General features: G+C 62.9%; 3 protein-coding genes across 6 annotated transcripts in view; 1 reads left to right on the forward strand and 2 right to left on the reverse strand.

The window, feature by feature from the left end:
* The window catches only part of SH3BP5L (SH3 binding domain protein 5 like), a 60,550-nt gene that overhangs the window by 43,554 nt on the left and 668 nt on the right, over positions 1-16,328 (forward strand). The window lies entirely within an intron of this gene.
* Positions 347-2,014, reverse strand: IER3 (immediate early response 3). 2 transcript variants are annotated; one of them, XM_075490620.1, is made up of 3 exons: positions 1,820-2,014; positions 1,124-1,267; positions 347-1,093 (listed from the first exon to the last, which is right to left on the reverse strand). In XM_075490620.1, the coding sequence occupies exons 1-3, from the start codon at positions 2,009-2,011 to the stop codon at positions 857-859; spliced, it is 573 nt and encodes a 190-aa protein (XP_075346735.1). In that variant the 5' UTR covers positions 2,012-2,014; the 3' UTR covers positions 347-856. The 2 variants fall into 2 exon arrangements, with proteins under 2 accessions (XP_075346735.1, XP_075346734.1); XM_075490619.1 differs by having other exon boundaries at positions 347-1,267.
* DDR1 (discoidin domain receptor tyrosine kinase 1) overlaps positions 8,622-16,328 on the reverse strand; it is a 30,986-nt gene continuing 23,279 nt past the window's right edge. For all 3 annotated transcript variants that reach the window (XM_075490626.1, XM_075490625.1, XM_075490628.1), the window contains 2 exons: positions 14,368-14,517; positions 8,622-8,843 (listed from right to left, as the gene is read on the reverse strand). In XM_075490626.1, coding sequence (XP_075346741.1) covers positions 8,706-8,843; positions 14,368-14,517 — 288 coding nt within the window. In that variant the 3' untranslated portion in view covers positions 8,622-8,705. The remainder of the gene's footprint in view (positions 8,844-14,367; positions 14,518-16,328) is intronic.

The following is a 16,328-nucleotide window of genomic DNA, read 5'->3' on the forward strand; positions in this document are numbered from 1 at the left end:
TTTCTGCCTAAAATGGGGTTTTCCTTAATTCCTGGCATCACCGACACCCCTGAAACGGTGGGTGCGGCGTGCCCACCCCCCCACCCCCCCCCAAAGCCTAGAAATTGGGGCAGAAAATATGGAAAATCCTGTTTTCTCACATGTCAAGGAGAAGGAAGCGCTTCCCGCCCGTTTCTTCTGAGGGCAAGAACCCCCAGCACAGCAAGGTGCAGGCAGCGGGGATTGCAGGCAGCGGGGATTGCAGGCAGCGGGGATTGCAGAAGGGCTCTGGGGGGTTTGGGGGGATTTCAAGGGCTCCCCCCGGGGCCGCGACCACGTGACGCTCCAATAAAGACCCAGCAGTGACTCGTGTTAAATAACAGCAATTATTAAATACCCCAAAATCACATTAAATAACCCCCAATTAAAAAAAAACTTAAATAACCCTCCATTAAATAACTGCGAAATAAATACAAATACAATAAATAAATACTGTCGGAGGGGGAGGGGGATGAGGTGAGCAGCCCCGAGGTTGGATGAGAGGCACCCATGGGTGCTAAAAGCAGCCCTGAAGGTGAGGTAGGGGTACCCATGGGTGCTGAATGCCTCTCAAAGTGCATAGGGAGGGGCACCCATGGGTGCTGTCAGAGCCCTAAGGCCAGGGTGATGGGCCACCGCAAGGCTGAGGTGAGGGGCACCCATGGGTGCGTGGTGCCACCCTGCAGCCACTACAATAGGCACAGCTACCAGTCCAGCGTGTTGAGCACAGCCCTGAGGCCATGGTGATGGGCACAGTGGGGTGCTGGGTGCCACCCCAAGGCCGAGGTGACAGTCTTGAGTGCCACCCTAAGACCAGGGTGAGAGTCGCGGGTGCCCCTCAGCGGGCAGTGCCTCCAGCCGTGCAGCTGTGGGGCCGCAGGGCAGGTGACAGCAGCAGACGGGGACAGGAGGCACCCATGGATGTCCCCATGGGTGCTGCTGGTGTCCCCACCAGCGTCCCATTGGGTGTCCACGTTGTCCCCACGGGTATCACAGCAGTTCTGAGCAGCGCTCCGTGCCCAGGCAGGGATGTCACAGCAGGCGTTGCGGGTGTTTCGGGTGTCACCACGGGTGTCTCGGGTGTCACCACGGGTGTCGCAGCCACCTCGGGTGTCACCACGGGTGTCGCAGCCACCTCGGGCGTCACGTCCCCGGGCGCACTGTACACCTGGGCACTCACCACAGCCAAAAGCAGCACCAGGAGCCGCTTCGCCGCACTCGGCTCCTCTGTGGGGGGCGGCCGCCGCACCTGGGGAGGGGAGCAAAAAAATAGGGTAAGAACTGACCTGCCTGAGACAAATACCCCACCACACACACCCCTGGGGCAAATACTCCCCACCCCTGGGGCAAATAACTCCCCCTGATCAGGCTTAGGGAACCCATCCAAGGGCAAAACCCCTCCGACCCTGCTTAGCTTCCACAAAGGTAATTACCCCCCCAACCCGGGGCAAATAACCCCCTCCCGGGGCAAACTGCCCCCCTCCCCGGGCAAATAACCCCCTCCCCGGGGCAAATAACCCCCTCCCCGGGGCAAATACTACCCCGGGGGAGGGGGAAGAAGGGGAGATTCACCCCCAGGCACCAGGTAGAGGTGAGTCAGGCAGGAGGCGGGGGGGGGGGAAGTGACTCACCCCCCACCTCCGGGAAATGGGCCTCATCCTGCCCGCCCCAGGGGACCCAGGCATCCGGGGAAAGGGACCCAGGCATCCGGGGAAGGGACCCCCCCCCCCCCCCCGCCTCTTTACACACACACACCCGCCCAACGCGGGGCGGGGGGGGAATCCAGGCCTCCGGTACTCACAGCAGGCGGGTAGAGAACGCGGCGGTGCCGGCGGCGGGGCTTTGGGGGGTCGCTGGGCCCTACCGGGGGTTCGAAGGTGAAATGTTGGGGTGGAGAAGGGGTGACCCCACCGGGGAACCCCTGAGGGTGGCCCCAACCCCGGCCCGGACACGTCGTCGTTGTTGCCGCCGCCGCCGCCATGGTCATCGTCATCTCGCAAAATGGCGGCGGCGCCCACGACGTTGCTCTTATGGCGGCGGCGACGCCCCGCCCCCTTGAGGGCAGGGGCACGCCCCCCGGCGATTTCTATTGGCTGACACACGAGGGGAGGGGTGTGGTCTCGCAGCGATGCCCCGCCCGCCCGCCCTGGGGGGGGCTCTAGGGATGTATAGGGGGGCTGGGGGGTATATGGAGTGCTATAGGGGTCCGTAGGGGGCTATAGGTGGCGTATGGGAGCCATAGGGGTATATAATGGTCTATAGGGGGCTAGGGGAGTTGGGCAGGGGGCTAGGGGGGGCCGTATAGTGGCGACAGGGGGGCTACGGGGGGCTATAGGGGGTGTATGGGGGCTACAGGGGTTGCATGGAGGGGTATAGGGGCTATAGGGGTGGTACGGAGCGATAGGGAGCTGTAGGGGACTATAGAGAGTGTATGAGAGGGGTTATAGGGGGTGTATTGGGGGCTACAGGGGTTGCGTGGAGAGGTATAGGGGGCTATAGGGGGTGTATGGGGGGTATAGGGGACTATAGGGGGTGTATGGGGGCTACAGGGGTTGCATGGAGGGGTATAGGGGCTATAGGGGTTGTACGGAGCGATAGGGAGCTGTAGGGGACTATAGAGAGTGTATGAGGGGGGCTATAGGGGGTGTATTGGGGGCTACAGGGGTTGCGTGGAGGGGTATAGGGAGCTATAGGGGTTGTACGGAGCGATAGGGGGCTGTAGGGGACTATAGAGTGTATGAGGGGGGCTATAGGGGGTGTATTGGGGACTACAGGGGTTGTGTGGAGAGGTATAGGGGGCTATAGGGGGTGTATGGGGGCTACAGGGGTTGCATGGAGGGGTATAGGGGCTATAGGGGTTGTACGGAGCGATAGGGAGCTGTAGGGGACTATAGAGAGTGTATGAGGGGGGCTATAGGGGGTGTATTGGGGGCTACAGGGGTTGTGTGGAGAGGTATAGGGGGCTATAGGGGGTGTATGGGGGCTACAGGGGTTGCATGGAGGGGTATAGGGGGCTATAGGGGTTGTCTGGGGTGAAAGGGAGCTGTAGGGGACTATAGAGAGTGTATGAGGGGGGCTATAGGGGTTGTACTACAGGGGTTGCATGGAGGGGTTCAGGGGACTATAGAGAGGGTGTATGGGTGGCTGTAGGGGGCTATAGAGTGTGTATGGAGGTCTGTAGGGGTCCTTAGGATCTTTAAGGGAGGTCTATAGTGTCTTTAGGGCTTGTATAGGGGCTATATAGGGGGTGTACGGTCTAGAGGAGCCCACAGAGGTGTACAGAGGCTGTAGAGGGGGTTCAGGGGGGTCTATAGGGGTGTATGGGGATGCATAGGGGTGTATGGGGATGCATAGGGCTGTATGGGGGTGTATAGAGGGGTATGGGGGTATATGGGGTGTATACTGGTCTATGGGGGTATGTAAATGAATGTAGGGGGTGTATGGAGGGGTACAGTAGGCTATAGGGGAGTTTGGGGGTGCATGGGGGTATATAGGAGTGTATGGGGGTATATAGGAGCATATGGGGAAACACTTGGACATAAAGGTGCATATGGGGTTGTATGGGGATTTGTGACCGTGTAGGGGATATATAAGGCGTTATGGCAGTGCATAGGAGCATATATGGGTATATAGGGGCTGTTTAGGGGGTGTATAGGAATGGGAAGGCACAAAGAGGGGTTCGCTGTGCATTGACCTCCTGCCTAACCCCACCCAAACCCCCCTGCAGCCCCCCTTCCCCTATAGCCCCTATAGCTTCCTGCCTCCCCCCCCCGTTACACGTGTGTCACGCCACGGATTTTCCCACGTTGCACAACCGGGCTCAGATTCGTGCGCGGCGCCTGGGGCCCCTTTTTGGGGTGGGGGGGGGGTCTATAGGGTGGGTGGGGGGGGGGGACACCCAGACATCTGGGTTCCCTGGAGGGAGGGGGACCTATAGGATGAGACACCCAGATGTCTGGATCTCCCTGGGGGACCTATAGGATGAGACACCCAAACGTCTGGGTCCCCTACTGAGCGGAGGGGGGGTGGGGGGGTGGGGCGGACGCTTGGGTTCCTAAGCCCTGAGTCATGGGTGGGGGGGGGTGGGAGGGGTGGGGGGAGGGGTGTTTGCGTCATTCTCTGCTTTTCCACATCCCAAAGGGGGCGGGGGATGGGCAGAGAGGACCCAACTATCCGGACACCCCACCTTATGCCAGACACCCCCCCAAAAAAAAAAAAAAGGGGGGGGGGGGAATCATCTCCCCCCCCCCTCACCTCCCAGGGCACCCAAACGTCCAGGCACCCCTATGGGGACACAGGGGTCAGGGTGACACTGGGTGCCACCGGTTCCCAACCCTTCCAGGAATCACCCGCTTCGCCGAGCTGGGAAAATCCCCAAGGCCCGGTGGCCTGGGTGCCCTTTCCGGATGCCTGGGTGCCCCCCCGGCTCCTTGGGGTGGGTGGGTGGCTCGTGCGTCAGAGAATAAGGGTGGGGGCAGCCCCGCGCGCCTGGGGTCACCCATGCGTCGACCCACAGGTCACCCTGATGCCACCCTGGAGGGGACACAGGCGTCCGGGCACCCTGGAGGGGACCCAGGTGTTTGGGCACCCAAGGGGGGGACCCAGGGGTCCGGGCACCCAAGGGGGGACCCAGGTGTTTGGGCACCCAAAGGGGGGGGACCCAGGCGTACGGGCACCAAGGGGGCACCCAGGGGTCCGAGCACCGAGGGGGGACCCAGGCATTCGGGCACCCAAGGGGGGACCCAGGTGTTTGGGCACCCAAGGGGGGACCCAGGTGTTTGGGCACCCAAGGGGGCACCCAGGGGTCCGAGCACCGAGGGGGGACCCAGGTGTTTGGGCACCCAAAGGGGGGGACTCAGGCGTACGGGCACCCAAGGGGGCACCCAGGGGTCTGAACACCGAGGGGGGACCCAGGCATTCGGGCACCCAAGGGGGTCCCAGGGGTCCGAGCACCGAGGGGGGACCCAGGCATTCGGGCACCCGAGGGGGGACCCAGGTGTTTGAGCACCCAAAGGGGGGGACCCAGGTGTTTGGGCACTGAGGGGGCACCCAGGGGTCCGAGCACCGAGGGGGGACCCAGGCATTCGGGCACCCAAGGGGGGACCCAGGTGTTTGAGCACCCAAGGGGGGACCCAGGGGTCCGAGCACCCTGGAGGGGACCCAGGTGTTTGAGCACCCAAAGTGGGGGACCCAGGCGTACGGGCACCAAGGGGGCACCCAGGGGTCCGAGCACCCTGGAGGAGACCCAGGTGTTTGGGCATCCAAGGGGGGACCCAGGTGTTTGGGCACCCAAAGGGGGGGACCCAGGCGTATGGGCACCCAAGGGGGCACCCAGGGGTCTGAGCACCGAGGGGGGACCCAGGCATTCGGGCACCCAAGGGGGTCCCAAGGGTCTGAGCACCCAAGGGGGTCCCAGGGCTCCGAGCACCCTGGAGGGGACCCAGGCATCCGGGCACCCCAGGGGTGACCCTGGGGTCCAAGCACCGGGGGGGGGGGACACACCCATGAGTCCAGGCACCCAAGGGCTGACCCACATGTCTGGGCACCCAAGGGGGCACCCAGGCATTTGGACACCCAAGGGGGGGACCCAGGCATCCGGGCACCCCAGGGGTGACCCTGGGGTCCAAGCACCGAGGGGGGACCCAGGCGTCCGGACACCCAAGTGGGGGACCCAGGGGCACCGGGGGGGGGACCCTGGCATCCGGGCACCCTGGAGGGGACCCAGGCGTCCGGGCACCCAATGGGTGACGCAGGGGTCCGAGCACCCTGACGCAGACGAGACGGACACGAACCACCCCAAAACCCTCTATATATTAGTGTAAAAATCTCCGTTTCGGCACCAAATATTTACAGCCCCTCCCCCGCCCCGGCCCCCGCCCCTCCCCCACTGCCCCCGTCGCTAATTAGCCCCCCGCTAATGAGGAATGAGGGTGTTGAGTGGAGATGGGTGCGGGGGGGGGACGACACCCAGGTATCTGGGGTGGCACCCATAGATCTGGGAGGGTCCCAGGGGTCTGGGGGGCACCCAGAGGTGTGGATGGGTTCCAGGGGTCTGGGGGGCACCCATAGGTCTGGGTAGGTCCCAGGGGTCGGGGGGGTCCCAGGAGTCTGGGGGGCACCCATAGATCTGGGGTGTCCCAGGGGTCTGGGGGGCACCCATAGATCTGGGGGGGCACCCATAGGTCTGGGGGGGTCCCAGGGGTCTGGGTGGTCCCAGGGGGTCTAGGGGGCACCCATAGATCTGGGGGGGCACCCATAGGTCTGGGGGGGTCCTAGGGGTCTGGGTGGTCCCAGGGGTCGGGGGGGTCCCAGGGGTCTGGGGAGCACCCATAGATCTGGGGGGGTCCCAGGGATCTGGGGTGTCCCAGGGGGTCTAGGGGGCACCCATAGGTCTGGGGGGGCACCCATAGATCTGGGGGGGCACCCATAGGTCTGGGTGGGTCCCAGGGGTCTGGGTGGTCCCAGGGGTCGGGGGGGTCCCAGGGGTCTGGGTGGTCCCGGGGGTCTGGGGGGCACCCATAGATCTGGGGGTTCCCAGGGGTCTGGGGGGGTCCCAGGGGTCTGGGGGGTCCCAGGGGTCAGGGGGGCACCCATAGATCTGGGGGGGCACCCGTAGATCTTGGGGGGTCCCAGAGTTCTGGGTGGTCCCAGGGGTCGGGGGGGTCCCAGGGGTCGGGGGGGCACCCATAGGTCAGGGGGGGTCCCAGGGGTCCGGGGGGTCCCATGTCAGTAGTGTTGGGTGCTTCCAGTGTTGGGTGAAGAGGAAGATGTGGGAGGAGAGGGGAGGAGGAAGATGAAGGAGGATGAAGAATGAGGGTGATGGCGAGGAAGATGAAGGAGAAGGAGGTGGAGAAGGAGGAGGAGGATGAAGGAGGAGGATGAAGGAGGAGGAGGATGAAGGAGGAGGAGGATGAAGGAGGAGGAGGATGAAGGAGGAGGAGGAGGATGAAGGAGGAGGAGGATGAAGGAGGAGGAGGAGGGGGAGAATGAGGAGGATGAAGAAGACAATGAAGGAGGAGGAGGATGAAAGAGGAGGAGGAAGAGGAGGAGAACGAGGAGGAGGAGGAGGAGGATGAAGGAGGAGGAGGATGAAGGAGGAGGAGGATGAGAATGAGGAGGAGGAGGAAGACGATGAAGGAGGAGGAGGAGGATGAAGGAGGAGGAAGATGAAGGAGGAGGAGGATGAAGGAGGAGGAGGAGGATGAAGGAGGAGGAGGATGAAGGAGGAGGAGGATGAAGGAGGAGGAGGATGAAGGAGGAGGATGAAGGAGGAGGAGGATGGAGGAGGAGGAGGAGGATGAAGGAGGAGGAAGATGAAGGAGGAGGAGGATGAAGGAGGAGGAGGAAGATGAAGGAGGAGGAGGATGAAGGAGGAGGAGGATGAAGGAGGAGGAGGATGAAGGAGGAGGATGAAGGAGGAGGAGGATGGAGGAGGAGGAGGAGGATGAAGGAGGAGGAAGATGAAGGAGGAGGAAGATGAAGGAGGAGGAGGACGACGGAGGATGAGGAGGAGGAAGGATGACGGACGATGCCAATGAGGAGGAGGAGGAGGATGAAGAGGGAGGCTGAAGGAGGGAGGAAGGATGCTGGGGGGGAGGAAGAGGAGGAGGAGGAGGAGGAGGAGGAGGAGGATGAAGGAGGAGGAGGAGCATGAGAATGAGGAGGACAAGGAGGACGACGGAGGATGAGGAGGAGGAAGGATGATGGATGATGCCAATGAGGAGGAGGATGAAGAGGGAGGCTGAAGGAGGGAGGAAGGATGCTGGGGGGGAGGAAGAGGAGGAGGAGGAGGAGGAGGAGGAGGAGGAGGATGAAGGAGGAGGAGGAAGATGAAGGAGGAGGAGGATGAAGGAGGAGGAGGACGAGAACGAGGAGGATGAGGAAGACGATGAAGGAGGAGGATGAAGGAGGAGGAGGAGCATGAGAACGAGGAGGACGACGGAGGATGAGGAGGAGGAAGGATGACGGACGATGCCAATGAGGAGGAGGAGGAGGATGAAGAGGGAGGCTGAAGGAGGGAGGAAGGGTGCTGGGGGGGAGGAAGAGGAGGAGGAGGAGGAGGAGGAGGATGAAGGAAGAGGAGGAGGATGAAGGAGGAGGAGGATGAAGCAGGAGGAGGAGGAGGACGAGAACGAGGAGGATGAGGAAGACGATGAAGGAGGAGGATGAAGGAGGAGGAGGAGCATGAGAACGAGGAGGACGACGGAGGATGAGGAGGAGGAAGGATGACGGGCGATGCCAATGAGGAGGAGGATGAAGAGGGAGGCTGAAGGAGGGAGGAAGGATGCTGGGGGGGAGGAAGAGGAGGAGGAGGAGGAGGAGGAGGAGGAGGATGAAGGAGGAGGAGGAGCATGAGAATGAGGAGGACAAGGAGGACGACGGAGGATGAGGAGGAGGAAGGATGACGGACGATGCCAATGAGGAGGAGGAGGAGGATGAAGAGGGAGGCTGAAGGAGGGAGGAAGGATGCTGGGGGGGAGGAAGAGGAGGAGGAGGAGGAGGAGGAGGATGAAGGAGGAGGAGGAGCATGAGAATGAGGAGGACAAGGAGGACGACGGAGGATGAGGAGGAGGAAGGATGACGGACGATGCCAATGAGGAGGAGGATGAAGAGGGAGGCTGAAGGAGGGAGGAAGGATGCTGGGGGGAGGAAGAGGAGGAGGAGGAGGAGGAGGAGGAGGCGGCGGCTCAGGTGAGGCCGGTGCGGTCGCGCAGCAGGCGGTGCAGGAGGCCGAAGGACGGGCGGTCGGCGGCGTCGCGGGACCAGCAGCGCAGCATCACCCCGTGCAGCGCCGCCGGGCAGCCCGGGGGGCAGGGCAGGTACTCCTGGGGGGGGCACGGCGTCAGGGGCAACTGGGAGGACTGGGGGGAACTGGGAGTGATGGGGGGGACTGGGAGTGATGGGGGGGACTGGGAGTACTGGGGGGAACTGGGAGTGATGGGGGGAACTGGGAGTGATGGGAGTGATGGGGGGAACTGGGAGGACTGGGAGTGATGGGGGGACTGGGAGGACTGGGACTAATGGGGGGAACTGGGAGTGATGGGGGGGACTGGGAGGACTGGGAGTAATGGGGGGAACTGGGAGTGATGGGGGGGACTGGGAGTGATGGGGGGAACTGGGAGGACTGGGGGGAACTGGGAGTGATGGGAGTGATGGGGGGAACTGGGAGGACTGGGAGTGATGGGGGGAACTGGGAGTACTGGGGGGAACTGGGAGTGATGGGAGTGATGGGGGGAACTGGGAGGACTGGGAGTAATGGGGGGAACTGGGAGTGATGGGGGGGACTGGGAGGACTGGGAGTAATGGGGGGAACTGGGAGTGATGGGGGGGACTGGGAGGACTGGGAGTAATGGGGGGAACTGGGAGTGATGGGGGGGACTGGGAGTGATGGGGGGGACTGGGAGTGATGGGGGGACTGGGAGGACTGGGAGTACTGGGGGGAACTGGGAGTGATGGGGGGAACTGGGAGTACTGGGAGTACTGGGGGGAACTGGGAGTACTGGGGGGAACTGGGAGTGATGGGGGGGACTGGGAGGACTGGGAGTACTGGGGGGAACTGGGAGTGATGGGGGTGACTGGGAGTGATGGGGGGGACTGGGGGGAACTGGGAGTACTGGGGGGAACTGGGAGTACTGGTGGGAACTGGGAGTGATGGGAGGGACTGGGAGTACTGGGAGTACTGGGGGGAACTGGGAGTGATAGGGGGGACTGGGAGGACTGGGAGTGATGGGGGGAACTGGGAGTACTGGGGGGAACTGGGAGTGATGGGGGGGGCTGGGAGGACTGGGAGTAATGGGGGGAACTGGGAGTGAGGGGGGGCCTGGGAGGACTGGGAGTAATGGGGGGAACTGGGAGTGATGGGGGGGACTGGGAGTGATGGGAGTACTGGGGGGAACTGGGAGTGATGGGGGGAACTGGGAGGACTGGGAGTACTGGGGGGAACTGGGAGTACTGGGGGGAACTGGGAGTGATGGGGGTGACTGGGAGTGATGGGGGGACTGGGGGGAACTGGGAGTACTGGGGGGAACTGGGAGTACTGGTGGGAACTGGGAGTGATGGGAGGGACTGGGAGTACTGGGAGTACTGGGGGGAACTGGGAGTGATAGGGGGGACTGGGAGGACTGGGAGTGATGGGGGGAACTGGGAGTACTGGGGGGAACTGGGAGTGATGGGGGGGGCTGGGAGGACTGGGAGTAATGGGGGGAACTGGGAGTGAGGGGGGGCCTGGGAGGACTGGGAGTAATGGGGGGAACTGGGAGTACTGGGGGGAACTGGGAGTGATTGGGGTGACTGGGAGTAACTGTGAGTGACTGGGATGGATTGGAGTAACTGGGAGTAACTGGGAGTAACTGGGAGTACTGGGGGGAACTGGGAGTGATGGGGGGGACTGGGAGGACTGGGGGGAACTGGGAGTGATGAGGGGAACTGTGAGGACTGGGAGTGATGGGGGGAACTGGGAGTACTGGGCGGAACTGGGAGTGATGGGGGGGACTGGGAGGACTGGGAGTAATGGGGGGAACTGGGAGTACTAACTGGGAGTAACTGGGAGTAATGGGGTTGACTGGGAGTAATGGGGGTAACTGGGAGAAACTGGGGGTGACCGGGAGTAATGGGGGTTACTGGGAGTAACAGGGGTAACTGGGAGTAACTGGGGGTGATCGGGAGTAATGGGGGTAACTGGGAGTAACTGGGGGTAACAGGGGTAACTGGAAGTAACCGGGGGTGACAGGGACTGAGGGGAGTAACTGGGAGTAGTGGGAGCAACTGGGAGTAACTGGGGGTAACTGGGAGTAGTGGGAGTAACTGGGAGTAACTGGGGGTGACCGGGAGTGATGGGAGTAACTGGGAGTAACTGGGGCAACAGGGAGTAATGGGCATAACTGGGACTACTGGGGGTATCTGGGAGTAGTGGGAGTAACTGGGAGTAATGGGGTGACTGGGAGTAACTGGGGGTGACCAGGAATGATGGGAGTAACTGGGGGTGACTGGGAGTAACTGGGAGTAATGGGGGTAACTGGGAGTAACTGGGGGTGACTGGGAGTAACTGGGAGTAATGGGGGTAACTGGGAGTAACTGGGGGTGACTGGGAGTAACTGGGAGTAATGGGAGTAACTGGGGGTAACTGGGGGTGACCGGGAGTGATGGGAGTAACTGGGAGTAATGGGGGTAACTGGGAGTAGTGGAATGACTGGGAGTGATGGAGTGACTGGGAGTACTGGGGGTAACTGGGAGTAACTGGGTTAGTTGGGAGCAACGGGGGGATAACTGAGCATGACGGGAGTAACTGGGAGTACTGGGGATAACTGGGAGTACTGGGGTAACTGGGAGTGATGGAGTGACTGGGAGTACTGGGGGTAACTGGGAGCAGCTTGGGGGTAACTGGGCACCTAGAGGGGCACAGCAGGTTCTCCTGGGGACACTCGGGGTCCTCCCAGTCCCTCCCAGTGCCTCCCAGTGCCCCCCAGTCCCCTCCCAGTACTCCCCAGTCCCCTCCCAGTTCCTCCCAGTATCCCCAAGTCCCTATCAGTGTCCTCCCAGTCCCTCCGAGTGCTCCCCAGTGACTCCCAGCAACGCCAGCATCCCCCCAGCCTCCTCCCAGTCCCTCCCAGTGCTCTCCAGTCCCTTCTCAGTGTCCTCCCAGTACCCCCAAGTCCCCCTCTGTGTCCTCTCCAGTCCCTCCCAGTAGTCCCCAGCCCCCTCCCAGTGCCCTCCCAGTCCCTCCGAGTGCCCTCCAGTGCCTCCCAGAGACCCCCAGCATGCCCCCAGCCACCTCCCAGTGCCCCCAGTCCCCTTCCAGTGCCCCCCAGTGCCTGTCAGTCCCTCCCAGTGCCCCCCAGTCCCCTCCCAGTGCCTCCCAGTCCCTCCCAGTGCTACCTGGTGCCTCCCAGCAACCCCAGCATCCCCCCAGCCCCCTTCCAGTGCTCCCCAGCCCCCCTCCCAGTGCCTCCCAGTACCCCCCAGCCCCCTCCCAGTGCCTCCCATTACCCCCTAGCCCCCTCCCAGTGCCTCCCAGTCCCACTCAGTGCCCCCCAGCCCCCTCCCAGTCCCTCCCAGTGCCTCCTAGTCCCTCCCAGTGCCCCCCAGCCCCCTCCCAGTCCCTCCCAGTGCCTCCCAGTGCCCCCCAGCCCCCTCCCAGTACTCCCCAGTCCCCTCCCAGTTCCTCCCAGTATCCCCAAGTCCCTATCAGTGTCCTCCCAGTCCCTCCGAGTGCTCCCCAGTGACTCCCAGCAATTCCAGCATCCCCCCAGCCTCCTCCCAGTCCCTCCCAGTGCTCCCCAGTCCCTTCTCAGTGTCCTCCCAGTACCCCCAAGTCCCCCTCTGTGTCCTCTCCAGTCCCTCCCAGTAGTCCCCAGCCCCCTCCCAGTGCCCTCCCAGTCCCTCCGAGTGCCCTCCAGTGCCTCCCAGAGACCCCCAGCATGCCCCCAGCCACCTCCCAGTGCCCCCAGTCCCCTCCCAGTGCCTCCCAGTCCCTCTCCGTGCCCCCCACCCCCCTCCCAGTGCCCCCCAGTGCCTCTCAGTCCCTCCCAGTGCCCCCCAGTCCCCTCCCAGTGCCTCCCAGTCCCTCCCAGTGCTACCTGGTGCCTCCCAGCAACCCCAGCATCCCCCCAGCCCCCTTCCAGTGCTCCCCAGCCCCCCTCCCAGTGCCTCCCAGTACCCCCCAGCCCCCTCCCAGTGCCTCCCATTACCCCCTAGCCCCCTCCCAGTGCCTCCCAGTCCCTCTCCGTGCCCCCCACCCCCCTCCCAGTGCCCCCCAGTGCCTCTCAGTCCCTCCCAGTGCCCCCCAGTCCCCTCCCAGTGCCTCCCAGTCCCTCCCAGTGCTACCTGGTGCCTCCCAGCAACCCCAGCATCCCCCCAGCCCCCTTCCAGTGCTCCCCAGCCCCCCTCCCAGTGCCTCCCAGTACCCCCCAGCCCCCTCCCAGTGCCTCCCATTACCCCCTAGCCCCCTCCCAGTGCCTCCCAGTCCCTCTCCGTGCCCCCCACCCCCCTCCCAGTGCCCCCCAGTGCCTCTCAGTCCCTCCCAGTGCCCCCCAGTCCCCTCCCAGTGCCTCCCAGTCCCTCCCAGTGCTACCTGGTGCCTCCCAGCAACCCCAGCATCCCCCCAGCCCCCTTCCAGTGCTCCCCAGCCCCCCTCCCAGTGCCTCCCAGTACCCCCCAGCCCCCTCCCAGTGCCTCCCATTACCCCCTAGCCCCCTCCCAGTGCCTCCCAGTCCCTCTCCGTGCCCCCCACCCCCCTCCCAGTGCCCCCCAGTGCCTCTCAGTCCCTCCCAGTGCCCCCCAGTCCCCTCCCAGTGCCTCCCAGTCCCTCCCAGTGCTACCTGGTGCCTCCCAGCAACCCCAGCATCCCCCCAGCCCCCTTCCAGTGCTCCCCAGCCCCCCTCCCAGTGCCTCCCAGTACCCCCCAGCCCCCTCCCAGTGCCTCCCATTACCCCCTAGCCCCCTCCCAGTGCCTCCCAGTCCCACTCAGTGCCCCCCAGCCCCCTCCCAGTCCCTCCCAGTGCCTCCTAGTCCCTCCCAGTGCCCCCCAGCCCCCTCCCAGTCCCTCCCAGTGCCTCCTAGTCCCTCCCAGTGCCCCCCAGCCCCCTCCCAGTCCCTCCCAGTGCCTCCTAGTCCCTCCCAGTGCCCCCCAGCCCCCTCCCAGTCCCTCCCAGTGCCTCCTAGTCCCTCCCAGTGCCCCCCAGCCCCCTCCCAGTCCCTCCCAGTCCCTCCCAGTGCCTCCTAGTCCCTCCCAGTGCCCCCCAGCCCCCTCCCAGTCCCTCCCAGTGCCTCCTAGTCCCTCCCAGTGCCCCCCAGCCCCCTCCCAGTCCCTCCCAGTGCCTCCTAGTCCCTCCCAGTGCCCCCCAGCCCCCTCCCAGTCCCTCCCAGTCCCTCCCAGTGCCTCCTAGTCCCTCCCAGTGCCCCCCAGCCCCCTCCCAGTCCCTCCCAGTGCCTCCTAGTCCCTCCCAGTGCCCCCCAGCCCCCTCCCAGTCCCTCCCAGTGCCTCCTAGTCCCTCCCAGTGCCCCCCAGCCCCCTCCCAGTCCCTCCCAGTGCCTCCTAGTCCCTCCCAGTGCCCCCCAGCCCCCTCCCAGTCCCTCCCAGTGCCTCCTAGTCCCTCCCAGTGCCCCCCAGCCCCCTCCCAGTCCCTCCCAGTGCCTCCTAGTCCCTCCCAGTGCCCCCCAGCCCCCTCCCAGTCCCTCCCAGTGCCTCCTAGTCCCTCCCAGTGCCCCCCAGCCCCCTCCCAGTCCCTCCCAGTGCCTCCTAGTCCCTCCCAGTGCCCCCCAGCCCCCTCCCAGTCCCTCCCAGTCCCTCCCAGTGCCTCCTAGTCCCTCCCAGTGCCCCCCAGCCCCCTCCCAGTCCCTCCCAGTGCCCACCTGGCGGCCCTGGGCGCGGAAGTGGTGCCCGGCGTTGGCGATGACCTGCTCGTCGCTCAGGCGCCCGTAGGGCTGCTCGCGGCACCGCGTCAGCACCTCCCACAGCGTCACCCCAAAAGCCCAGGCGTCGCTGGCTGGCGTGAAGGTGCCCTGCGTGGGGGCGGGGACTAGCATGGACACGCCCCACCCCCACGCCACCCCCCCCGGACACGCCCATGCAGGCCCCGCCTACCCCTAGCCAACCTATCCCCATGCTGATGCCCCAGTCCCCTTAACTCTGCCCGATTCTGCCCCAATTCCCCTCAAACACCCCCAAATCCCCTTAACTCTGCCCAATTCTGCCCAAATCCCCTTAACTCTGCCCAATTCCGCCCAAATCCCCTTAACTCTGCCCGATTCTGCCCAAATCCCCCTCAAACATCCCCAAATCCCCTTAACTCTGCCCAATTCTGCCCCAATTTTCTTTTCCAACCCCCAAATCCCCTTAACTCTGCCCAATTCCGCCCAAATCCCCTTAACTCTTCCCAATTCTGCCCAAATTCCCCTCAAACTTCCTCAAATTCCCCTTAACTCTGCCCAATTCTGCCCCAATTTCCTTTTCTGACCCCCAAATCCCCTTAACTCTGCCCAATTCTGCCCAAATCCCCTTAACTCTGCCCAATTCTGCCCAAATCCCCTTAACTCTGCCCAATTCACCCCAAATCCCCTTAACTCTGCCCAATTCACCCCAAATCCCCTTAACTCTGCCCAGTTCTGCCCAAATCCCCTTAACTCTGCCCAATTCTGCCCCAATTCCCCTCAAACTTCCTCAAATCCCCTTAACTCTGCCCAATACTGCCCCAATTCCCCTCAAACACCCCCAAATCCCCTTAACTCTGCCCAGTTCCGCCCAAATCCCCTTAACTCTGCCCAATTCTGCCCAAATTCCCCTTAACTCTGCCCAATTCTTCCCAAATTCCCCTCAAACATCCCCCAAATCCCCTTAACTCTGCCCAATTCTGCCCCAATTCCCCTCAAACATCCCCAAATCCCCTTAACTCTGCCCAATTCTGCCCCAATTTCCTTGTCCGACCCCCAAATCCCCTTAACTCTGCCCAATTCTGCCCCAATTCCCCTCAAACATCCCCAAATCCCCTTAACTCTGCCCAGTTCCGCCCAAATCCCCTTAATTCTGCCCAATTCTGCCCAAATCCCCTTAATTCTGCCAAATTCTGCCCCAATTCCCCTCAAACTTCCTCAAATCCCCTTAACTCTGCCCAATTCTGCCCAAATCCCCCTCGAATGTCCCCAAAGCCCCTGAACTCTGCCCAATTCTGCCCAAATCCCCTTAACTCTGCCCGATTCTGCCCCAATTCCCCTCAAACATCCCCAAATCCCCTTAACTCTGCCCAATTCTGCCCAAATTTCCTTTTCCAATCCCCAAATCCCCTTAACTCTGCCCAATTCTGCCCAAATTCCCCTTAACTCTGCCCAATTCTGCCCCAATTCCCCTCAAACATCCCCAAATCTTCTTAACTCTGCCCAATTCTGCCCAAATTTCCTTAACTCTGCCCAATTCTGCCCCAATTCCCCTCAAACATCCCCAAATCCCCTTAACTCTGCCCAATTCTGCCCAAATTTCCTTAACTCTGCCCAGTTCTGCCCCAATTCCCCTCAAACATCCCCAAATCCCCTTAACTCTGCCCAATTCTGCCCCAATTCCCCTCAAACACCCCCAAATCCCCTTAACTGCCCAATTCTGCCCAAATCCCCTTAACTCTGCCCAATTCTGCCCAAATCCCCTTAACTCTGCCCAATTCTGCCCCAATTCCCCTCAAACTTCCTCAAATCCCCTTAACTCTGCCCAATTCTGCCCAAATTTCCTTTTCCGACCCCCAAATCCCCTTAACTCTGCCCAATTCTGCCCCAATTCCCCTCAAACATCCCCAAATCCCCTTAACTCTGCCCAATTCTGCCCAAAT

The sequence above is a fragment of the Mycteria americana genome, unplaced genomic scaffold (genome assembly GCF_035582795.1).
Source record: "Mycteria americana isolate JAX WOST 10 ecotype Jacksonville Zoo and Gardens unplaced genomic scaffold, USCA_MyAme_1.0 Scaffold_86, whole genome shotgun sequence".
NCBI lineage: Eukaryota > Metazoa > Chordata > Aves > Ciconiiformes > Ciconiidae > Mycteria > Mycteria americana.

What these genes read in the sequence shown, in the direction of transcription:
- IER3 (XM_075490619.1), bottom strand. Translation starts at nt 2,011, where the DNA reads ATGACGATGACCATGGCGGCGGCGGCGGCAACAACGACGACGTGTCCG. An exon ending in GCGTTCTCTACCCGCCTGCT is followed by an intron (nt 1,268 to 1,819) that starts GTGAGTACCGGA and finishes TCCCCTCCCCAG; the next exon opens with GTGCGGCGGCCGCCCCCCAC.